A 20,774-nucleotide genomic window follows, 5' to 3' on the forward strand; every position below is an offset into this window, starting at 1 on the left:
GATTACAGGTTCACCCGGGGGGCCCGGCCCGCGGCCGCCCAGCCCCCGCCGGCTCGCCCTCGCGCGGCCCCGCTCCCCGCCCGCCCATTCTTCTCCATTCATGCGGACGCCCAGCCCCGCCGCCGCCGCCGCCGCCGCCAGCGCGGCCGCCGTCGCCGTCGCCGTCCGCCTGGATTGGCTGGTGGCCGCGGCGCCGGCACTTTCCCACGGCCCGCGGCGCGTGCGGCTCACCGGCGGCGCTGCAGGCGCGGCCCTGGCGCGCGGCCAGGCCAATCGGGGCGCGCGGGGCGGGGCGGGGCCGCGGCCGCCCGCGGGCTTGTGTCCCGGCCCGGCCTCCCGCGCCTCCCCGCCGCCGGCCCACCGCCGCCTGCGCCTCCTCTTCCCCCCAGAGTGGAGCCCCCGCGGAGCCGACGCACCGCCGCCGGGCAGGGGTGGGCGCGGAGGGCGGGGGCGCGGTCAGCTCGCGCCCTCGGCCTCGCCCCCGCCCCTCCTCTGAGCAGCTGCCAATCAGCGGAGCGAGAAGCCGGATTGGCCGGGGGAAGCTGTTGCCCGGGAGCTGCCGCCCGCCCCTCCGCCCCCTCGCCCGCCTTTTCCACTCCCCCGCCCTCCCCAGGGCCCTGGGAAGGGGCTCAGCGTGGGAAAGGGATGGTTGAGTTTTAACCGGAGGCAGAGCGTGAGCGGGATCAGTGTGTGCGGAACGCGAGCAGCCGAGCGCGGAGAGGCGCCGCTGTCGTTAACTCCTCCCTGCCCGCCGCGCCGACCCTGCCCCGGAGCCCTCGCGCAGCCAGCATGAAGCGAGCTCACCCCGAGTACAGCTCCTCCGACAGCGAGCTGGACGAGACCATAGAGGTGGAGAAGGAGAGTGCGGACGAGAGTGGGTGAGTCGGCCGCGGCAGAGCGGAGCCAGAGCGGGGGGCGAGCGCCGCTGGCCGCGGTGACAGCGGGCCGGGGCCCCGCGCTGACCTCTGCGCGTCGCGGGCTGGCCCCCACCCGTGGCGAGGGACCCTCGCGGCGCTTTCAAGCCCAAGTTGCCAAAACAGTCTGAGTGCGGGGACCGCGTGGGTGTGACCTCTCTGATCACCTCCCCTCGCTTAACGGCGATTTTTTTTCCCTTCTCCTTTCAGAAACTTGAGTTCGGCTCTAGGTTCCATGTCCCCAACTACATCTTCCCAGATTTTGGCCAGGAAAAGACGAAGAGGCGTGAGTCTCTTTACAGTGCTCCTTTTATTTTTTGTTATTAATTAACGGAAAGAACAACCTTTTCTTCTCTTTGAAATTTACAGTCGTAATGGAAATGTCCTCCTTTGTTTTGCCTGCTTCCTACAGATAATTGAGAAGCGCCGAAGAGACCGGATCAATAACAGTTTGTCTGAGCTAAGGAGGCTGGTGCCCAGTGCTTTTGAGAAGCAGGTAATGGAGAAAGTAGGTAGAGCTCTCAGTGTAGCTATCCGCACCTTATGAACCTCATCCTTTTTAGAAAATAGCTGTGTTGCTTGTGCCTAGGAGATGAATTTGTACACATTGCAAAGTACTTTGTGAAGACAACTCATTTTGCTTTAGTCCACACTTTAGGACTTACGAAGCATATATATTTTCAAGTATATGTATATCTTATGTGTACATATGTATATATATACTGTTCATTTTAAGTTGTTCCCCGAAGAAACTTGTGCCAAATCAATATTTTGCCCTTCTCTTAAGGGGTCTGCTAAGCTAGAAAAAGCCGAGATCCTGCAGATGACGGTGGATCACCTGAAAATGCTGCACACTGCAGGGGGGAAAGGTACATCTCGCTAGTCCTGTTGGGGGCTCTGACTGGTTGGAGTAGAGAAAGCAGCAGCTGCAGGCCAGGATTGGAGCAGTAGCTGCCTGATTTTTCTTGGGGAGTGGGGAGAAAACGGCTGGTGGTGTGTGCGATTGCCTGTCAGTACATTTTCAAATGCACATAGAATTTTCTCCAATGAATTCATCACCCTAAGTCTCTGCAAATTGAGCTAGTGCATCTTTTGGAAAAGACCTGTTATTTTTGAGGTACTCTAAAGTTGTGACAGCCCTGATTCAGATTAGGTAGCTCTCATATTTGTCCATTGCTAATTTGGGGAAGAGCTTTTTTTTTTAATATGTGGTCTTAATTTTGTATACAGGATTTTAAAATATGAGCTGCCACATGACTTTTGAGGGAAGAAACTTATTGTGGTTGAGCAGAGAAAACCTAACAGGAGACCAAGGTCTGTGTGTCTGTCTCCAGCAGAAAAATGTTTTACTGAGGACCAAGTGCCTAAGAGCTCCAGGATGATAACTTACATCTGTGTGTCTAATGAATTTCACTGCTCTGTGGTTTCTCTGTCCTTGATGTATTTTTTGTTGTTGTTGAGAGGAAACATTAAAGGAATGAACATAGTTTCATCTGCTGGTAGGGTATAATTCCAGTTTCTGCTCAGCAGCTTCTAATTGGGCTTTGAACTTGCATTAGCAAACACATTCTGCTCATGTTGATAAATGCAAAGATTTCAGTAAACTCCAACGTATTTGGACATTCGCAAGAACCCGGGAGTGCCCTAGGGATGTAGGTGTTTCCCAGGAAGGGCTGCCTTTGGGATTGAAGAAATATGGGAAATGAGCAAAGCCCTGAGGTTTTTCTTTTGTTCTTTTCCTCAGGCTACTTTGACGCGCACGCCCTTGCTATGGACTATCGGAGTTTGGGGTTTCGGGAATGCCTGGCAGAAGTTGCCCGTTACCTGAGCATCATTGAGGGACTAGATGCCTCTGACCCGCTTCGAGTTCGACTGGTCTCACATCTCAACAACTACGCCTCCCAGCGGGAGGCCGCGAGTGGCGCCCACGCGGGCCTCGGACACATTCCCTGGGGGAGCGCCTTCGGACATCACCCGCACGTCGCACACCCGCTGTTGCTTTCCCAGAACGGCCACGGGAACACTGGCACCGCAGCGTCGCCCACGGAAGCCCACCACCAGGGCAGGTTGGCCTCGGCACATCCGGAGGCGCCTGCCTTGCGAGCGCCCCCTAGCGGCGGCCTTGGACCGGTGCTCCCCGTGGTCACCTCCGCCTCCAAACTGTCGCCGCCTCTGCTCTCCTCGGTGGCCTCCCTGTCGGCTTTCCCCTTCTCTTTCGGGTCCTTTCACTTACTCTCTCCCAATGCGCTGAGCCCTTCGGCACCCACGCAGGCAGCGAATCTTGGCAAGCCCTATAGACCTTGGGGGACGGAGATTGGAGCTTTTTAAAGAACTGATGTTGTAGAAGGAGGGAGGGGAAAGCTTAAAATCCCAGCTGGGCTGGACTGTTGCCAACACCACCTTAAAGTCCTCAGTAAAAGTAAAAAGGAAAAAAGGTACACTTTCAGATAAATGGTTTTTTAAAGACTAAAAGTTTGTTGGTTTACTTTTTAAATTTTTTTTTATCATGTCATGTATTAGCAGTTTTTAAAACTAGTTGTTAAATTTTGTTCAAAACATTAAATTGAGATAGTATAAACCAACACTTTTTGATAGGTTTGTACTGTGCCAAATTTACTTTGTAAACCAGAATGATTCCATTTTTGCCTCAAAGTTTTGAGAATCTTAACATTTAGTGTTTTTGGTCTGTTTTCCTCCTTGTATAGTTATGGTCTGTTTTTAGAATTAATTTTCCAAACCACTATGCTTAATGTTAACATGATTCTGTTTGTTGATATTTTGACAGATTAAGGTGTTGTATAAATAATATTCTTTGGGGGGGACTATATTGAATTTTATATTTCTGAACAAAGCGTTGACAAATCATATGATCAGCTTTATCCAAGAAAGAAGACTAGTAACTTCTCTGCCTTCTATAGCAGTAAGGTGAATGACAAACTGTCGGTGGCCCTGAATCCACATGACCAACTGGTGTTGTGTGCCAGGACTTGCACTTCTGACATAGTTAGGAGAGAGCCGCTGGTAGGTTAGGTCTCATTTGGAGCATTGGTAGAGAGGAAACTGATGATAATCGTATAGAATTTGCTTGCATTTACCAGCCCCAGCAATGCAGTGAATTTTTAATCTCATGGATCTCAGATTCCCAGATGTGAACGTGGATAAGTGATCATGGTGTGCAAGTGGTCAATTGAATAGTACAGTGGGACCTGTTAAATGCATAACCTAATTTTCCTGGAATTTTAACTGGAAATTTTTATGTTGCATTTTCCTTTTGGTGCATGGAAATGTGGTTGTTGAGATATTTGAAAGGGCTTTCCTGCCTTCTTCTCTTTGGTTTATTTAATTTGATTTGGGCTATAAAAGTATTATTTTACAGGTTTATCCTTTTAGCAGGTGTAGTTTAAACAACCTCCACTGAACTGGGTTGACCTCTGTTGTACTGATGTGTTGTGACTAAATAAAAAAGGAAGAACAAAGTATTCTGCTGTGTATGTCTTACGTACCTTGGCCTTTCCTTCTAATTGGCTAAGAAAAAATGAATGTTCCTTTACTTTCATTTTGCTGGGATTGGTTTGTATGTGTTCACCAATATCATTATTCTTAGACTTCTAAACTGTGTGAATTTGTGCTATTGAATAAGGTGACTTCATTATAATGCAGAGCTCTGGCCTGCCTCCCACAAGGGGACATAGCATAGACCTTTTGCTGTTATGTCAGATGGTCTGGCTCTAAACTGGCCATCTATGGACTAGGAAAGCTTAAATCATACTGGGACTTGCAGGGCTGGGAAAGGACCCTGATGAAATCTTTTAAAACCATTTTGACCATTAGACAAATATTTACTGAGAGTACCTACTGTGTGTTCAATTCTATGCTGAGAGAATAGAAAATTTATTCATTTCTTTTACTTTTGTTTTTTTTTAAGGGCAAAGCAAGCAGACCCTAATATTGCTATCTCTGAGACCCCGTGCAGGGGCTTGGGAATGTGTGGCCTGATGAGCAGTGACAGGCTGTAATTCTGCACCTGCACGACTCCAGGAGTCTTCCCTGGTCTTGTTTCCATGGAATTTGTTTAACCCTTTAATTGCACTGGACTCCTGAGCTGCGTAGTGAGGAAGCTGACATATGCTTTAGGTTAGGACAAAACGCTGCCAGAACAGAGGCGGTAATCTGGGCCCCAAGGGGAGAGGAGTGTCTTCTCATTGCCTTAAAAGTAGTCCTCTGCCAATTAGCTCTTAGCTCAGAAGGAGTTCCCCTTGATCCTGAGGGAGGTGGAGAGGAGAGGGAGAAAACCCACTCTGGCAGATGATAAAATAGAGCCTTTTCTTTGCCCAAACACTGAGCTCCGCCTCCCCTCTTTGCTGAAAAAACAAAGACAGAAGGCAAAGAGAAGATGTTTGGACTGTGAACTTGAGCAGCAACAACTTCTGAGTCCCTGTGAAGGGATGGGAGATGGGCATTTTTGGGATTGTGGGTTTCCAACACTAGATCCCTCAAAAGCCTTCTCTGTGTGACCTCAGATGTCGGTCCTTCTTGCGATGCACAGCTCCACTCTGCTCTACCTGTGCCACGCAGACACTTCTGTCTGTCATATGGCTGTGATGAAAAGTGTTATGATAATTTCTGCCAAGTGTCAGTTTAATTTTAGCAATCGTGATTTCCAATGGCATTACAGCATTACTGAACAGCATTGTGCTCACTGTCTTAGACCCTCTTGCCATTACATAGGTTTAGATGGCTGCTAATGTGATAAGAAGTAAAGCTTCATATTTTGGGGGCTCTGCTGAAAGAGCCGTGGAACTGTAAAACATGTACATGTAGCACGTTACACTTGTCCCATCAATGACAGCTATACAATGATCTGGTTAGTACTCCTTTTCTTTTGGGGGGAGCCCTGGCAGGTCATTTTCCAGATCACGTATTTTCCCATAGAAATGGTTTCTTTTTAAGCCCCATCAAGATAACAGGTATCTGGGGATGGTGCAGGTAGAGTCGAAGCTTCCTGGGAAGCAGGATAGAATTATGCCTATGAGGCAGTAAGTAGTATATAGAAAAATTAAGGTAGGAAAACTCCTCTTTCTATTCTGAATTATTGCAGTAACAATAAAACCAACATCAGGATCATTAGTGCCAGCATACTTTTGTATTATATATACATCTGTAATACATCTACTTGTGTAAACAAAAATTTTTCAGTTGACCCATAAGTTCACCTTGTGAGGAAAATAATATCACTGGTCATAGAGAATCTTGAAAAGCCTCAATAATTACCTATTTATTTTCATGAAATGTATTACTGTGAATTAATGAAATGAAGGATAGATGGGCAGAATTCTTGCATAAAAATTCTCTAACAGAAAAATCCAAGAAATATTGTTTCTAATTTATTCAGTATAGCTAAATTAAGATGTGATTTTTATTCTGCTTTTCATTGCCCCACTCTGTGACTCACTAAAATCATGATATTTTAAATATAGATTACTTAAATTTAAAATCCCTCAGGAAATGTTCTCTCTCCTAGTTACTTCTCCCCAGCACTTCTGGTCTATACCAGCATCGCAGCTTTGATGCCTTCAGTAGTTTCCAGTGATGATTTATGATTAAAAGAACTTCAGAGCTAACATCATCTGAGATGATGCTTCAAATGTGGCCCAATTTCTTTCACAACTGGAACTCCAGGGAATGGGGGCATCTTGGGGGAGGGGACCAGAATTCTGACTCCAGTTCTGCTTTTACCTAATTGGGTGACCTTGGATAAGTCATTGAAATTCTCTGAACCCCGTTTTCCTCATTGGTCAAATAAAGCAGTTGGACTAGATGGGAAGGAAGGTGGGGGTATCAGGCCATGAGCGGTAACCCAGGGAGCACTGGTTCCCAGCACCCAGTCTGGCTCAAGTTCTGGCCAAAGGGTCACTCCAGTTCTTCCCACACAGCAATTTTGGTTCACCATTGGCAGATCTTTTCAATTTTCAAGAGCCTCTCCAGTTTTGGATTTTTATGTGAATTTGTCCACTTTTTATTAATTGGTAACTAATTCATCAAAACCTGTCTGCCAGCAAGACAGAGCCAGTGGGTAGCAGCTTCTAGGGCTCTAAACCAAATGGCTCTCTGGGGCTAGAGTTCTCTAACATCTTTGTTATGCATGAAATTTGAATATGATAAATGGCTAAACACAAGCCTAAAATAAAAGAAACAATGCAGTCATTAGGCAGCTGTAGGTGATATCATGTAATGACTAAAAGCAGTTTTTAAAAAATTACTTCTGGATTGTCAAATTTCCTCAAGGTAAAATAAAGCAAGAAGAGATAGGCGAAGACAGCCTTTTTGTTTTAAGTCTTGACACTTTACAAGAACCTCTTCCGCAGGTGCTCTGACTTGGTCCTTGTGTTCATTTTACCGTGGAGAAAGACAAGTAAGTTCTCAGCCTGGTGGCCTTAAATGAAAGAGCGAGTGTGTGGCTTGCTCGTGACTCAGCACACTGAAGTACTAAAAGGCACCATCTGATTTCAGGAAGTAAGAAGTTCCAGCAAAAAGCAAGCTGTTTTGAACTTCAACTTGAAATATAATGCCCTCCTTGATCTTGATGAGCTGCAGGGCTTTTCTCTCAGATCCTTCAGTGTTCTGCTCTGGGGTGGGGGCAGGGAGAGAGGAGAAAGAAAAAGCCAAAGAAAAAGAAACTCAGGCCTCTCTTTTTGAGCTGTCTGTAGGTATTGACATACATTTAGTACAGAACTGTTCTCCTAAGCCTGTAAGTCCCAGCAAAATCCAAGGTAAATAAATGTCCCTGGCAGATGGGTCTGGGGAACACAAACAGGTTTTTGGATTTTGTGTTAATCGGTTATAATATCATGATTCTTTATAGTTTGATTGTGAAATTTCTCATTGTATTTACTCCTATGTTAGTATTTTTCATTAAGTGCTTTATGTTACTTTTGACCTAATACTCAAGTGGAAAGATCATGCCTAAATTTGAAAACTCTTAATCAATCATAGATAGTTGTGAGGTCATCTATGGCTTGATCTAGCGGAAGAGACTTGAAAACATCATCTTTTAGCCAGAAAGAGACTGGCTGTTCCCTCTGAGAGAGTTGATTACTGAAAATTTTCTGTAGCTATATTTACGTATGTATGTATGTATGTCTCTCCTGAAGCATGATTTTGTTTCTGGTACAGAGGAATGTTCCATGAATGTGGAATTGAATCATAAAATTAAAGAATGACATATTTGAGCTTTTGGTCATCCTCTTTGACCTCATTTCCTCTGGCTTGTTTCTCACCATTGCTCCAGCCACATTTTGTCTCTGCTGTTGCTGGAACATTCCCAGTGTGCTCTCACCTCCAGGCCTCTGTACCGGCTGTTCCCTCTGCCTGGAATGCTCTTCCCCCGCTTCTGCTACTCTATCTGTAAACTGTGATCTACTGGGGGCCCTGTTCAAAGGCCACCCTCCCTGTGAGGTCTTCCCTTCCAACCCTATTAAAACAGTCTCTCTCCCCAGGATCCCCAATTCTGCTGCTCTCCACCTCCCTCTCCTCTTTTGTTCTCTTCTCCATGTATCTGACAGAATGTACATTGCACTGATTATTTGTTTGCTGTCTGTTTTTGCCTAGGTTGTTCACTTTTATAGTTCTGTCACTTAAAATAGCACCTAGCATACTGGAGGCTCTCTATAAGTATTTGTTGAATGAATGAATGAGTCTAGCCCATGCCTTGGTTACCACTAAGAAGCAGAGCAAAAGAGACCTAAAGAGGTATGTCTCTAGCCCTCCAGCCCTCACCTCCAATCTTTTATTTTAAAAACTACCAGGGAAGGTAATTTTATGTTTCACTTCAGTACTTTCTCTTCACTATTATAAAATTCTGCTTTAAGAAGAATCTAACTCCAACATCATTCTTCTTCAAGTCTATTTCCTTTTTTGTGTGTGCCTAGTGGGAATGTAGGGATGTTGTTCACCTTCCTCTGTTCCCCTGAAGAGGCTCTTTATCCATCTTCTCCTCCACCTTCTCTCCAGTTAGGGTGCTTCAGTGTTTTTGATCTTGCCCCCTTTTAGTACGACCTTTTGGGATGGGGTGTGGGAGCGCAGCAAACTCTATTTATAAAAATGGAGAGAAGAACAGAAGTTCTATCACGGGAACAGAGTATATACCACTCAGGGTTCCCAGGAGAGCAATACAGATAAAGTGTTTGGGCTAAATGTGAAAAGGTTAAAGGAACCAATATATCATAGTCTGTGATAAGTGGAGGCTGAAGGATGAATAGCTAAGTTATTGTTATGAATGAGTAAAGAGAGGGTATTATGAAAGTAGAGGCCAGTGGTTCTTAGGCAAAGACCCAGATCCTCACAAGGGCAGAGACCAGTAGGGTTGCGATGGGGAGGGGCCTGCACTCCTGACCGTGGTTCTGGCCATCAAGCAGCAATCGGTTTGTAGCAGGATTTTGAGTGCAGCTTTTTCTGTTATCTGTGAACAAGCTGAGTGCACAGAAGCAGTAAGTACCTTACATCCTAAAGAACCAAAGCACACTTGGGGCCTAATGCCTCCTATAGGGTTTTTAATAGAAGGCCAAACTGTCCCTTCCATGTTCAACAATAGCCCCCTTAGCTGAAGCCCATCCCAGCTTACCTGAGAAGGCTGGGGAAGGGATGAGAAAGGAAATCATTGGCATCGTGAGGAGCTGGACTTGGGCTTTTTTTCTCCCTTCCTGTAGGGAGTAGGTGGGTTGAAAGGTTTCACGAGGGATTGCAGTGGCTACGCAAGGTTACAGGATTCATAGAAAGTGGGTTTGGGGCTTGGATCGTGGTCAGACCTGAAGGCAAACAACTGCTTCCTTCTACACAGGGTGCAGTTCTTCGAAATGCGGGGGATTCAGATGAAGCTGAACATCTCCTCTAAAATACCATGTACACCATTTACTTCGAAAGCATCACATCAGCAGAGGCCTCCAGCAGCAGATGGAAAACAACAGAGCCAGCATGAGAATATGTCCCCCCCACCCAACCCCTGCAACTTATATGAGAAGGTGTTTTCTTCCCTCTTCTCTCTCCCTTAACATCAATGTAATTAACCTTGGGGACATAAGTGATGGAAGAATACTAGATTCAGAACTGGCCTAGAACACAAGTTCTAGGCCACCACCACCCTGCAAGGTGCTGGAGGAGGAAGAGGACTCAAAGGCAGATGGTACCTCTCCTCCTTCCCAAGGCCTCCTCCCACGTTTTAGCTGGTGATGGGGCGGGGAAGGGGGGAACAAGGTTTAAATGAAAAAGAAGATTGACATTGAAAAATGGACTGACTTTTCATTTATGGAAAGCAACAAGAAAATTCTTTAATCTGTCCAAGACATCATTAAGAGGAAGCAAAAGGAGATTTGTTAGAATATAGTTGAAAGCAGTTATTGCAAAAACCAAAACCAAAACCAAAACCAAAACCCAAAACCATTATTACTTAGTTGTTCTTCACTCAATGGAGAAGTGCATATGTAGTCAAAGGAATGACACCCCGCAAATGGAAGAAGCTTGTGCATTGGGTTGCCATACCAGTGCCGGTGATTGGGGGGAATAGTGAAACATGGGAGAGACACTGGAAGACTGAATATTTTTTAAAGAGAAAATGGATTTTCTGTACCATCTACCAGTGAGTTTAATGTTAACACAGGGTGAAGTTTTAAGACAAATTATTAACATGGTCATCTGGAACACTTATAAAAAGATGTGATTAAAACCAGCAGCTAACCAGTGTTCACAAAGAATAAGTCATGTCTGACAAACCTCCATTCCTTTTGGAAAGGCTCCCTGTGCTGGGCCACTGCAGAATAACTATCTCTACTGCAGCAAGGTGTGGACTGTTTCACCATCTCCCGGAGCAGTAATTGGAATGTAAGTTGGATGATGGAACAGTTAGAAGACTCAGGAATTGGTTAAATGACAACAATTCTTTATTTAGTGCTTGTGATATGACACACATGGTCTTCGATCTTTAAGAATGGTTACTCTGAAAAATCAGCATAATTATCTCCATTTACAGATGAGGAAACTGAGATTTTGCAAAATGAAGATACTTGTCCAAAATCTTCCAACTGTTAAGAAGCAATGCTAGGATTTAATGGCAGATCTGAAGTTCACACTTTTATTTATTTATTTTTTTGACATCCAGACTCAATTCATTGGTTGATTGATTTCAGCTTGGTAAGAGGTTTCCTGTGATACCTTCCAGTGGTCACGGTAGCCTGAAAATGGAACAAACCATTTGGGGGAAGATGAGTTCCCTGGGACAGAAGGGTATTGAGACACAGGCTGGTCCACCCTGAATGTTGTGAAAGGGCTTCACTAGAGGTTCTAAGACTTTCCAAGGGTGATGGATATCTGGATACAGATGTTTTACAGTTTTCAGTTTTCATCTCCAGATACTGAACTGCCACATGTATGCAATTCTTGACTTGCTAGTTCAGCCTTCCCACCTCTATGTTCACAGTAGCCTTTCCCCTTTATTACAAAAGAAAGCCATACCACTCACCCATCCCAAATCTGGAGACACCAAAACCTGCAGGACACCAGACAATTCTAAAACTTGGTTTCAGGGAACTCTTCCTTAATAATTGTTGAAGAGCTATAAACTCACCATTGGCTTCCTGTGTATGCCTGTCTTACATGTATTTCTGTTGTGGGTAAAACATGGGTCAGAAAATAGGGTGTTCAAGTGTTCTGAATTTAGAAATATTAAAGATAGGGGTGGTGGGAATGATGGCAACGATCATTTAATAACTTTGCCTCTTCTATTTTCAAAATGTTGTCCAAGACTGCATCGCTCTCTAGAGTCAGTAAGAACAAAGAAAAGACAGCATCAGTAAGACATGTGAATGCTTAAATGACTTTCCCTCCCCTTTCACATAGTTAAACTGAAGCAATTCTTTTTGGTTATTCTCAATACTCGTCCCTTAGATCCCTCCAGGTAGAAGAGATATTGATGTAATTAATTAAGGGTTCCTTTAATAAGGCTTGGTAAATCGTTTTTAGTATATCTCTCAGAAATTGGGAAAGGAACTGACTAATGATTATGTTACAAATATTTCTGAAAATTAAGTACTTTCCAATTCTTTGCTTTCATCAAAATGAAGATCATCCTAAATTGTCAACTACTAGAACATAATTTTGATTATGGATTATCTGAATGTGAATATTGGTAATATTCATTCATTTATATATAAACTATTGGGGGGAGCCCATTCATTTTATTAAAAAGAGATGCAGGCTGGATGTGGTGGTTCATACCTGTAATCTCAGCACTTTGGGAGGCTCAGGTGGGAGGATCACGTGAGGCCAGAAGTTCAATGCCAACCTAGGCAACATAGCAAGACTCCATCTCTGAAAAAAAAAAAACAAACCCAAAATAGTTGGGCATTTTGGCGTAGGCCCACAGTCCTAGCTAGTCAGCAGGAAGCTGAAGCGGGACTATTATTTGAGCCCATGAGTTTGAGGCTACAGTGAGCTATGATCATACTACTGCTCTCCAGCTTGGGTGACAGAGCGAGACCCTGTATCTATTCTTTAAAAAAAATAAATAAATAAAAAGAGATACACATTCAATTTCACATTCAACATTTTACTTTCAATAATAAAGTTATCAAATTATTATATTACTTGTATAGTAGTAATTGTAATAACAACTCAATCCAGAACTAACCAACCTTCCTTCCTTCCTTCTTCCTTCCTTCTTTCCTTCCTTCTTTCTTTCCTTTCTTCCTTCCTTCTTTCCTTCCTTCATTCCTTCCTTCTTTCTTTTCTTCCATTTTTCCTTTCTGCTTTTCATCACTTAGAACCTTATGTTTGCAAGAAATAAAAACTAAAACATTGAATTTATATACATATCTCTACTGGAGAGAACTGTGATAAGTGATCAAGAAAATACTTTGGATGTATTTTCCTACATTATGTATTCCTAATGTATACTTAGGAATACATAAAAATGTATTCCTAAGATAAAACTCTGTGGGGATCAGAAGTGGCAATAGGAATTCAAAGAGAAAAAAATGGTGTAAAATTTCACAATATCCAAGAAGAGCTTATGTTTGTATTTTCAAAAGATAGTGGCTGGTATTAAATCATTATGATATTTAGCTTTCATTGTTTGCCTTTAACATTTTATTAGACATCAACATTAAACCCTGAAAATTGCATTTTTTGGTCATTATTTAAACTTACAAAAAATTTTAGACATCAGTTTTGTTTTATTTTATTTTTAGCTTTATCAGGGCATAATTGACACACAAATTGTGTATATTTAAGGTGTATAACTTGATGTTTTGATGTATGTATACATTGTGAAATGATCACCACAATCAAGCTAGTAAACATGTCTATTACCTCACACAGTTTACCTTTGTGTGTGTGGTGAGAACACTTAAGATCTACCCTTTCGCAAATTTTAAGTATACAATACAGTGCTATCAATTATAGTCACCATGCGGTACATCAGATGTCCAAAATTTATTCTTGTATTGCTGAGACTTTGTATCCTTTGACCAACATCTCCTCATTTTCCCCACTTCCCTAAACCCTGGAAATGACCATTCTACTCTTTGCTTCTATGAGTTTGACTATTTTAGATTCCACAAAGTAACTGATTCAAAGATCAGTTAATCGTAGATGCATACATTTACTTCTGGGCTCTCTATTCTGTTCCATTTCTATATGTCTATTTTCCTGCCAGTATCATACTGTTTTGATTATGGTAGCTTTGTAATGTATTTTGAAATCAGGAAGTCTGATGTCTCCAGGTTTATTCTTCTTGCTCAAGATTGCTTTGGCTGTTTGGAATCTTTCATGGTTGCATATGAATTTTAAGATTGTTTTTTCTATTTCCATAAAGAATGCCATTGGTATTTTGATAGGCATTTCATTAAATCTGTAGATCATTTTGGGTAGTATGGCTATTTAATAATATTAATAATTCTAATCCATGAACACGGGACATCTTTTTATTCATTTGTGTCTTCTTTAATTTCTTCATTAAATTTTACAATTTAATGTGTACAATTCTTTCACTTCTTTGGTTAACTTTATTCCTAAGCATTTTATTCTTCTTGTTGTTATTGCAAATGGGATTGCTTTCTTAATTTCCTTTTTGAATAGCTCATCTGTGTACAGAAACATCACTGATTTTTGTATGTTGATTTTGTACCTGCAACTTTACTGAATTTGTTTATAGTTCTAACAGTTGTTTTGTTGAGTCTTTAGGGTTTTCTACATAGATGATCATATCATCTGCAAACAAAGTAATTTTGTAATACTTCTTCCTTTCCAATGTGGATGTCTTTTCTTTCTTTTTCTTGTCCAATTGCTCTGGCTGGGACTTCTAATACAATGTTGAATAGAAGTGGTGAGAGCATCAAGAGGAACTGCAGCAGCCCAGGTGCCCCAAGCCCAACTTGATAGGACCCACGGTGGCTGTAGGTCTTCCCATCATGTCCAGACTCAGAAAAAGTATTGTGCCATGGGACCTGGGACAGAGCTTCCCTAGCAGCTAATAACACAACTCAAAATGTGGGAGTTTAGTGTTTCATGGGCAAACTTAGACTAATGAGAGTCAGGAAAATGGAAAGACCCAGTAGATAAATTCTATTTTTTTCCTTCCATCTCATATTGTGCTGAACAACTGGAGTTTCTTATGACCTGCTTAGAAGACTTCTTTTTTTTTTTTAAATGTATCGAACTTGATTTATGAGATATAGTTATTTCTTCACACTAGTAAATCAAAAACAAATACCCAGATTGTATATATATATATATATAAATATATATAAAAAGCAATGCAAACAATTATTGAGCTTCATCTGGACAAGAATGCCAAGTTAGTCTCTCTTCATAAAAAGCAATCACAATTTGAGGACACTTCATATGTGCTTCTTTTGCCAGCACCAAATCTGCCTCATCTGAATCTTTCCATTTCATAAGAAACATTATTTCTCCACTGCTATCCGTGGCACCAATTATTCTTTCAGGATCAAGACCTGTGGCAAAGTCTCTTGGTTTGTCAGCACCATCTCTTTTTTCCTTTGATTTGCTATCGTCAGATTCACTGTCAGATAAAGATTCTCTTTTTGCATCATCTTTTTCTTTACCAGCTTTTTGAGAATTAAGAAATGCTTCAATTAACTCTGGACAATCCAAATTTTCTTCAGGTTCCCAAGTATTGTCAGCGTCTGTAAATCCCTTCCACTGCAGGAAATACTCCGCTTTTCCATTTACTACACGTCGATCCAATGCTTTTTCCACCACAAATTCTTCAGGCTCTGCCTCTTCAACCTTTTTACTCTTCCCATTCTGTTCCTTTCCCATTTTTTTGCAATGTAGTTTTATTGGAGGCCATTTTTTTATTGCAGAGTTGAAGAGTTTTATTCACCGCCTCTGAGCTGCTTCGGGTCGCGGGTCTACAGCGTCTCTCTTGGAAGACTTCTTTATTAATTGTGAACAATATGTTATGCTTTTTCTGAAGCTGTGGCCTTCTGGACAATGTACAACCCTTTTTCCTTCTCTGACTCACTTCTTTTTCCCTCATTTTTGATACCCTGGAATTGATCCTTCTAATAAAGTCTTAGAACTTAAGTTTTGACCCAGTCTGTATTTTTTTAGGGAGGTATAAGATACCCACTTTGGGGCATATTTAACCTTAAACCTGTAAAAAAAATCTAAAATATTATGATAATAATTAAAAATGTTTTAGTAAAATTTCCCTTGACTATCCATAGTTATCATTATTTAACAACAATGGCCAAAATTTTTAAAAAGATCATAAGATAAAAGCCTTTTTAATGCCAGTAAATTAATCCCATTCAGGAGAAGATCTAATTTTTCTCCTAACTCTATACGATGTAATACAAAATACTAATTTTTTAAGAAAGAAAACCTCAGGACTAGTGAAGAATAATAATATAATAAAAAAGTATTTTTAAAGAAATACAAGAAACACTATGTAGTTCACTTTACTATGGAAATTAGATCGTATAAGCGATAATAATAAACATTAATAAAAACAAATTCATTTACTGTTTTTTTCTTTCAAATGAATTTTATTGAGGTATAATTTACATATAATAAAATGCACCATTATAAGCGTACAGTTCAACGAGTTCCAACAAATACCTATACTCATAACTACCACCATGATTAAGATTTAGGATATTTGCCTCACCCCAAATAGTCTCCTCATGACTTTTTGCAGCAATACTTTTCCACCCTTAGCCCCAGGCTACCATTGGCCTCATCAGCTTTCACTTTCTGTCTTTAGAGAGTACTTTTGTCCATTCTAGAGTTTCATATAAACAGAATCAGCTCCTTTTTCCCAGCATAATGTTTTTGAGATTCATCCATATAGTTGAGTGTGTAAGTAGTTTGTTCCTTTTTGTTGCTGAGTCACACGTCATTTCATTAATGTACCACATGTTGATGGACATTTGCATTGCTTCTAATTTTTGGCTATTACCAATAAAGCTGCTATTTGTGTGAATATGTGTGTGCAAAAAAAAAAAAGTGGGCATCCTTGCCTTATACCAGATCTTAGAGGAAAAGCTTTCAGCTTTTTCCCATCAATTATGATGCTAGCTGCGGGCTTTCATATATGGTCTTTATTGTGTTGAGATAAGTTTCTTCTATACCTTTTTGTTGAGAGTTTTTTTTGAAAATCATAAAAGGATATTGGATTTTGTCAAATGCTTTTTCTGTGTCTACTGCGTAGAGGTCAATTTTAAAATACAGTAGGCATAGTTTTTTCAGATTGTCCTATGGAGTATGAAATCCGAAAGTTTTAATATCACTGATCAAGATGGTTGTAAGCCTGAAATCCTTTTATTATGGAGAAGCATCTGGAATTAAATATGATTACCAGCTGAAACACTAGGCAAGTTACTTAAGCTTTTTGAGCCTCAATCTTCTCTGCGAAATGGGATACTAACAGAACCCTCTTCATGAAGTTGCTGTGAAGTTAAACGGGGATAATGTATCTAAAGTACTTAATGTAGTGCCTGGCATACAACAGCGGGGCCAGGAACAATAAACAACACTAATTTAATAAGCTCTTTGCAGTTTGATCTTGGTGGTCCCCAAAGAACACTGAATTCCACATGGAGGGAGAGGGTCTCTTTTGGTGTGTAGAATGTGGAAGTGGATGAGTTTGACTAGGATAGGTGGGGCATGCTGGGCATCGTGGTTTAGATGAGCACTTCATGACAAAAGCACAGCCACCAACACCTTTCCTCTGCCTGCTCACCCCTCGGTTTTGCCTGGGCCCACCAGGAGTTCTCTTCTGCTGGGGGGTTGGGCTGGGCTGAGGGGTGAAAGGGTGGATAGGGAAGTGAGGAATAGGGAACACCGGAGCAGGGACAGAAGATCAGGGCATGGAGGTAGCTCATTTGGGAAAGTTGGGAGGCAGAGGGTTCCCTGTGCTGTCTTGTGCAATCTCTCCAGAGCTGGTAGAAGACTGCGTGGTCAACTGCCCAGAGATCTTGAAATACCTGCACATAGCTGCACATAGTCCTAGAATTCCTAGTGGACCTGAGCATCCAGAGTGATCTCTATTGATATTTTAGCTGAACCCTTAAACTGCCACCAGTCACGAGCCCAAGAAGAACTGGAGCTTTCAGCAGAGGACTTTGCCTTGTAGGGCTGTGCTTTGTAGGTGACAACAGGAAGAGTTCTCTATTGTACTCTCTGCAGACGGCTGGGCTGAGACCTTCTTTTCCTTCTCCCTTTACTCCTCTGTGCCTCCCGGGCATTCTGTCCTTATGCAGTAGTCAGCAGGTCTGGAACGGTTTGTTTCATCCGCCGGAGAGGAGACTCACTACCTATAGACCCTAACATGGCTTTACCTAAAGACTCACTGGTGACTTCTGCCTGCTCAGGAACTTTAAGGTGCATTTTGTGACACCTGGGCCGTGTACGCTGTTGCTCTCATCTCAACTGAAATCTGTAGTTCTCACCCTCCGGCTGGAGGAAGAATCCCCAGGTGAGCTTGTTGAACATGCGTTCTCTCTGGCGCATGACACACCCCAATTTCCAGATTTCCAGCTGGCCGACCACAGAGGTTCACTTGGGTTATTTCATTAATCTCACAGCAACTCACTCCTACAATTTTCTGGGCACCACTTACCATATTATGGCAGAGTTTTATATACCAGAAATGCCAGAGTTAGGGGTAGGGTGCTAGAGAGGGGACGAAAAAATGTCTTGAGGAGAGGAGAGGGACCTGTGGGGAGGAAATTAAATTGTAGCTGGTGTTAATCTTTCTTCAGCCAGGAAGAATTTCCCAATGGAGAGAACAGACTAAGGGATTTTTTTTTTTTTTTTAGGACACAGATATTTAAAATTGATTTTGAAGTTGTTGTTCACCTTCTGTTATACTTATGGCTTTGTGACCCTGAATACATAATAACTTTCTGTTAATGATGCTTCAGGACAGTGTCTCCCAAGATGGCTACATATTAGAGTCACTTGGGGAAATGTAGACAATCCTGATGGCCAGTTCACACCCCAGATGCATTAAACCAAAAGCTCTAGAGTGGCATGAGTATGTTTAAAAATCCCCCAAAAATGTGCAGCCAAGGTTGCCAATTGCTGCTTTAGGAAAATGAACAAAGGAGAGTTGTGTCCAGCAAAGTGTCCAGGCAACGAGGGAGAGGGCAGCTGCTGAAAATTAGGTTGCTTCTCCAGCTGATCGTGAGTACAGTCAAGCAGGGTCTTTGGCTCTTTATCCCTTTAGCTGGGAAGCTCATATAAAAAGCAGCATATTTGGTTCGGCAATTAAGAGAGTGAGTGGGAGATAAACTCTGGTCCTCGTTGTCAACACCGATTTTCACTATTATTTCCCTTGAGTTGACCCAACTTTTATTTTTTCGTAGAGTTGGAGCTTGATTCCTTTCCAAAGACAATGAAATCTGGCCACTGACCCAGCTGGGACACTGCTCTCTACCCATCTCTAGCCACGTGGTTCCTAGACACCTGCCCTGGGGAGGGTGGTCCACAGCTGGTAGGGAAACATGTTGGTGAAGGCGGGGTTGTGTCTCAGCACTCCCTGGAGACACAGGTTGTTGAATAGTAAATGGCTAACGAAGGAGTCATATAGGATTACTCCAGTCCTTAATAAACTGTCCTGAATTCTGTACAATCCTGACTAGAAGATTCACATCCTTTCTTGTCTCCTTCATCCCAGAGACTTCATTCTGTTATGTGTGAGTGTAACTCTTATTGTCCAGATCATTCTCTTGGTCACTTAGTTGGATACAGGGATGTGTGACTTGGTTAATCAACCACGTCAAGTGTGTATGCATTGTTTCATCACTAGACTGCAAATACAAATTGATTTTCTGGGGGCTTGGGGTTTGTAAGACCTCCAAAGTCAATGAAATCTATTTACTGATAAATATTTTATACTCTCCTTCCTTTTATTTACTCTCCTCCCTCCCCTCCCTTTCTTCATTCTCTCCTTCCTCCCTCCCTCCTCCCTTCCCTTCCCATCCCTTCCCTTCCCTCCCCTCCCCTCCCTAACCTTCCCCTCCCTCCCTTCCTTCCTTCCTTCCTTCCTTCCTTCCTTCCTTCCTTCCTTCCTTCCTTCCTCTGTTTTTCTCTGTTATAACAACAGTACTGTGCATAGAGCACCACTGAGAAACATGTACCTTAAAAAAATGAAGGGAACAATGGCGTTTTGGGAAATTCTTTCACACATATTTGTGCCCCGTTTCCTGTTCTGGCACTATGTTCATTCTTCCTCATGGGGGTAAGTTGAATTGGGCAAATAACATGATGGCATGGAGAAGAAGGAAGGAGGAGAGGGTTGGTTTAAATCAAGGTCACACAGATGAGTTGGAAACTTAAATAATAATCAAGAAAGAGCCAATATGAAACCTGGGCAAATATACCTGAGTGTACAGCATAGAGACCAAGGTGAGGTCAGTAATAAGAGACTGAGAAATGAGGTTAGGGGTGGGGCACTGGGAGCAGGAGAGCATGCAAGGTGAAGAGCAGGTGGACAGAGACGTTCTGCCCCAAGACTGGGGATAGAGGGAAGACCCTGGAACTCTCCTCTGTGGGACTTGTTGGATGGCAGCAGATCAGTCATGGAGAGATATAAAAGGAATCAATCAACCGAAAGGTTGTACAGTCACCTCACTGGGGATTTGTGGGTGAGGAAGTATACACCATGGAAGGGTTTGGGAGCCCCAGAACCTGCCCTGATTTCACGCAGAGGAATCAGAAGTCTACCATGGGCCCAGGAGTGGTTTACATTCCTATTCTCCATCGCACAGCTCTTCCAAAGCAAATGGCTTTGTGCAAGGTGGTCAAACACTGAACTAACCAGCCCTTACTTTTGATTGACTGGTAATTGGTATTTGGTTGAGCAATACTTGCAGAGCCTATTATGTTTTTTCCCCTTTATATTATGTTTTTCCCCTTTATATATAAATATCTTTATACTTATAAATAGATTACTTATTCTTGATATTTTGTATCAGACACTGAGCAATATAATTAGATTTATTTTGAAATTAAATAACATAATGTATATGTATATTCTCTTTAATTGGATTAAAAATTGGATTTCTAAGTGAATTTTGAGGGGAGTAAAAATGTATTTAGGGTCTTCTATGATCATTGCCCTCCTCCTTCCCACAGCTCAGCGTCAGAAATACCACTATACCTCTACTGAAGCAGAGACCCTCCTGTGCTTCTGGGGCTGAGAGTACCCAGCAGAGAAGTAGCCCATGCCACGAGCCACACTGGTTCATGGGCCTGTTGCTTTGAGTCAACCACGATGCTTATTAAAAATGCAGATTGTCTGAGCTGATCCCAGAGTTCCTGAATTAGAATTGAGTATGG

General features: G+C 42.5%; 1 protein-coding gene and 1 pseudogene across 2 annotated transcripts; one reads left to right on the top strand and one right to left on the bottom strand.

The window, feature by feature from the left end:
- Positions 1-477: 477 nt before the first annotated feature.
- Positions 478-4,393, top strand: HEY1 (hes related family bHLH transcription factor with YRPW motif 1). Of its 2 annotated transcripts, XM_045560676.1 has the most exons (5): positions 478-878; positions 1,125-1,200; positions 1,327-1,410; positions 1,702-1,783; positions 2,659-4,393. In XM_045560676.1, exons 1-5 carry the CDS (start codon positions 790-792, stop codon positions 3,240-3,242), a joined length of 915 nt encoding a protein of 304 aa, XP_045416632.1. In that variant the 5' UTR covers positions 478-789; the 3' UTR covers positions 3,243-4,393. The 2 variants fall into 2 exon arrangements, with proteins under 2 accessions (XP_045416632.1, XP_045416633.1); XM_045560677.1 differs by lacking the exons at positions 478-878; positions 1,125-1,200; positions 1,327-1,410; positions 1,702-1,783 and adding an exon at positions 1,799-2,228.
- Positions 4,394-14,691: 10,298 nt separating this feature from the next.
- LOC123644740 lies at positions 14,692-15,276 on the bottom strand (annotated as a pseudogene).
- Between the last annotated feature and the right edge of the window lie 5,498 nt (positions 15,277-20,774).

The sequence above is a fragment of the Lemur catta genome, chromosome 9, assembly GCF_020740605.2.
Source record: "Lemur catta isolate mLemCat1 chromosome 9, mLemCat1.pri, whole genome shotgun sequence".
NCBI lineage: Eukaryota > Metazoa > Chordata > Mammalia > Primates > Lemuridae > Lemur > Lemur catta.

Excerpts from the sequence above, each read along its gene's own strand:
- HEY1 (XM_045560676.1), top strand. The coding sequence starts at position 790 with ATGAAGCGAGCTCACCCCGAGTACAGCTCCTCCGACAGCGAGCTGGAC. Across the intron at positions 1,411-1,701 it reads CCAGTGCTTTTGAGAAGCAG|GGGTCTGCTAAGCTAGAAAA; the intron begins GTAATGGAGAAA and ends CCTTCTCTTAAG. Across the intron at positions 1,784-2,658 it reads GCACACTGCAGGGGGGAAAG|GCTACTTTGACGCGCACGCC; the intron begins GTACATCTCGCT and ends TCTTTTCCTCAG.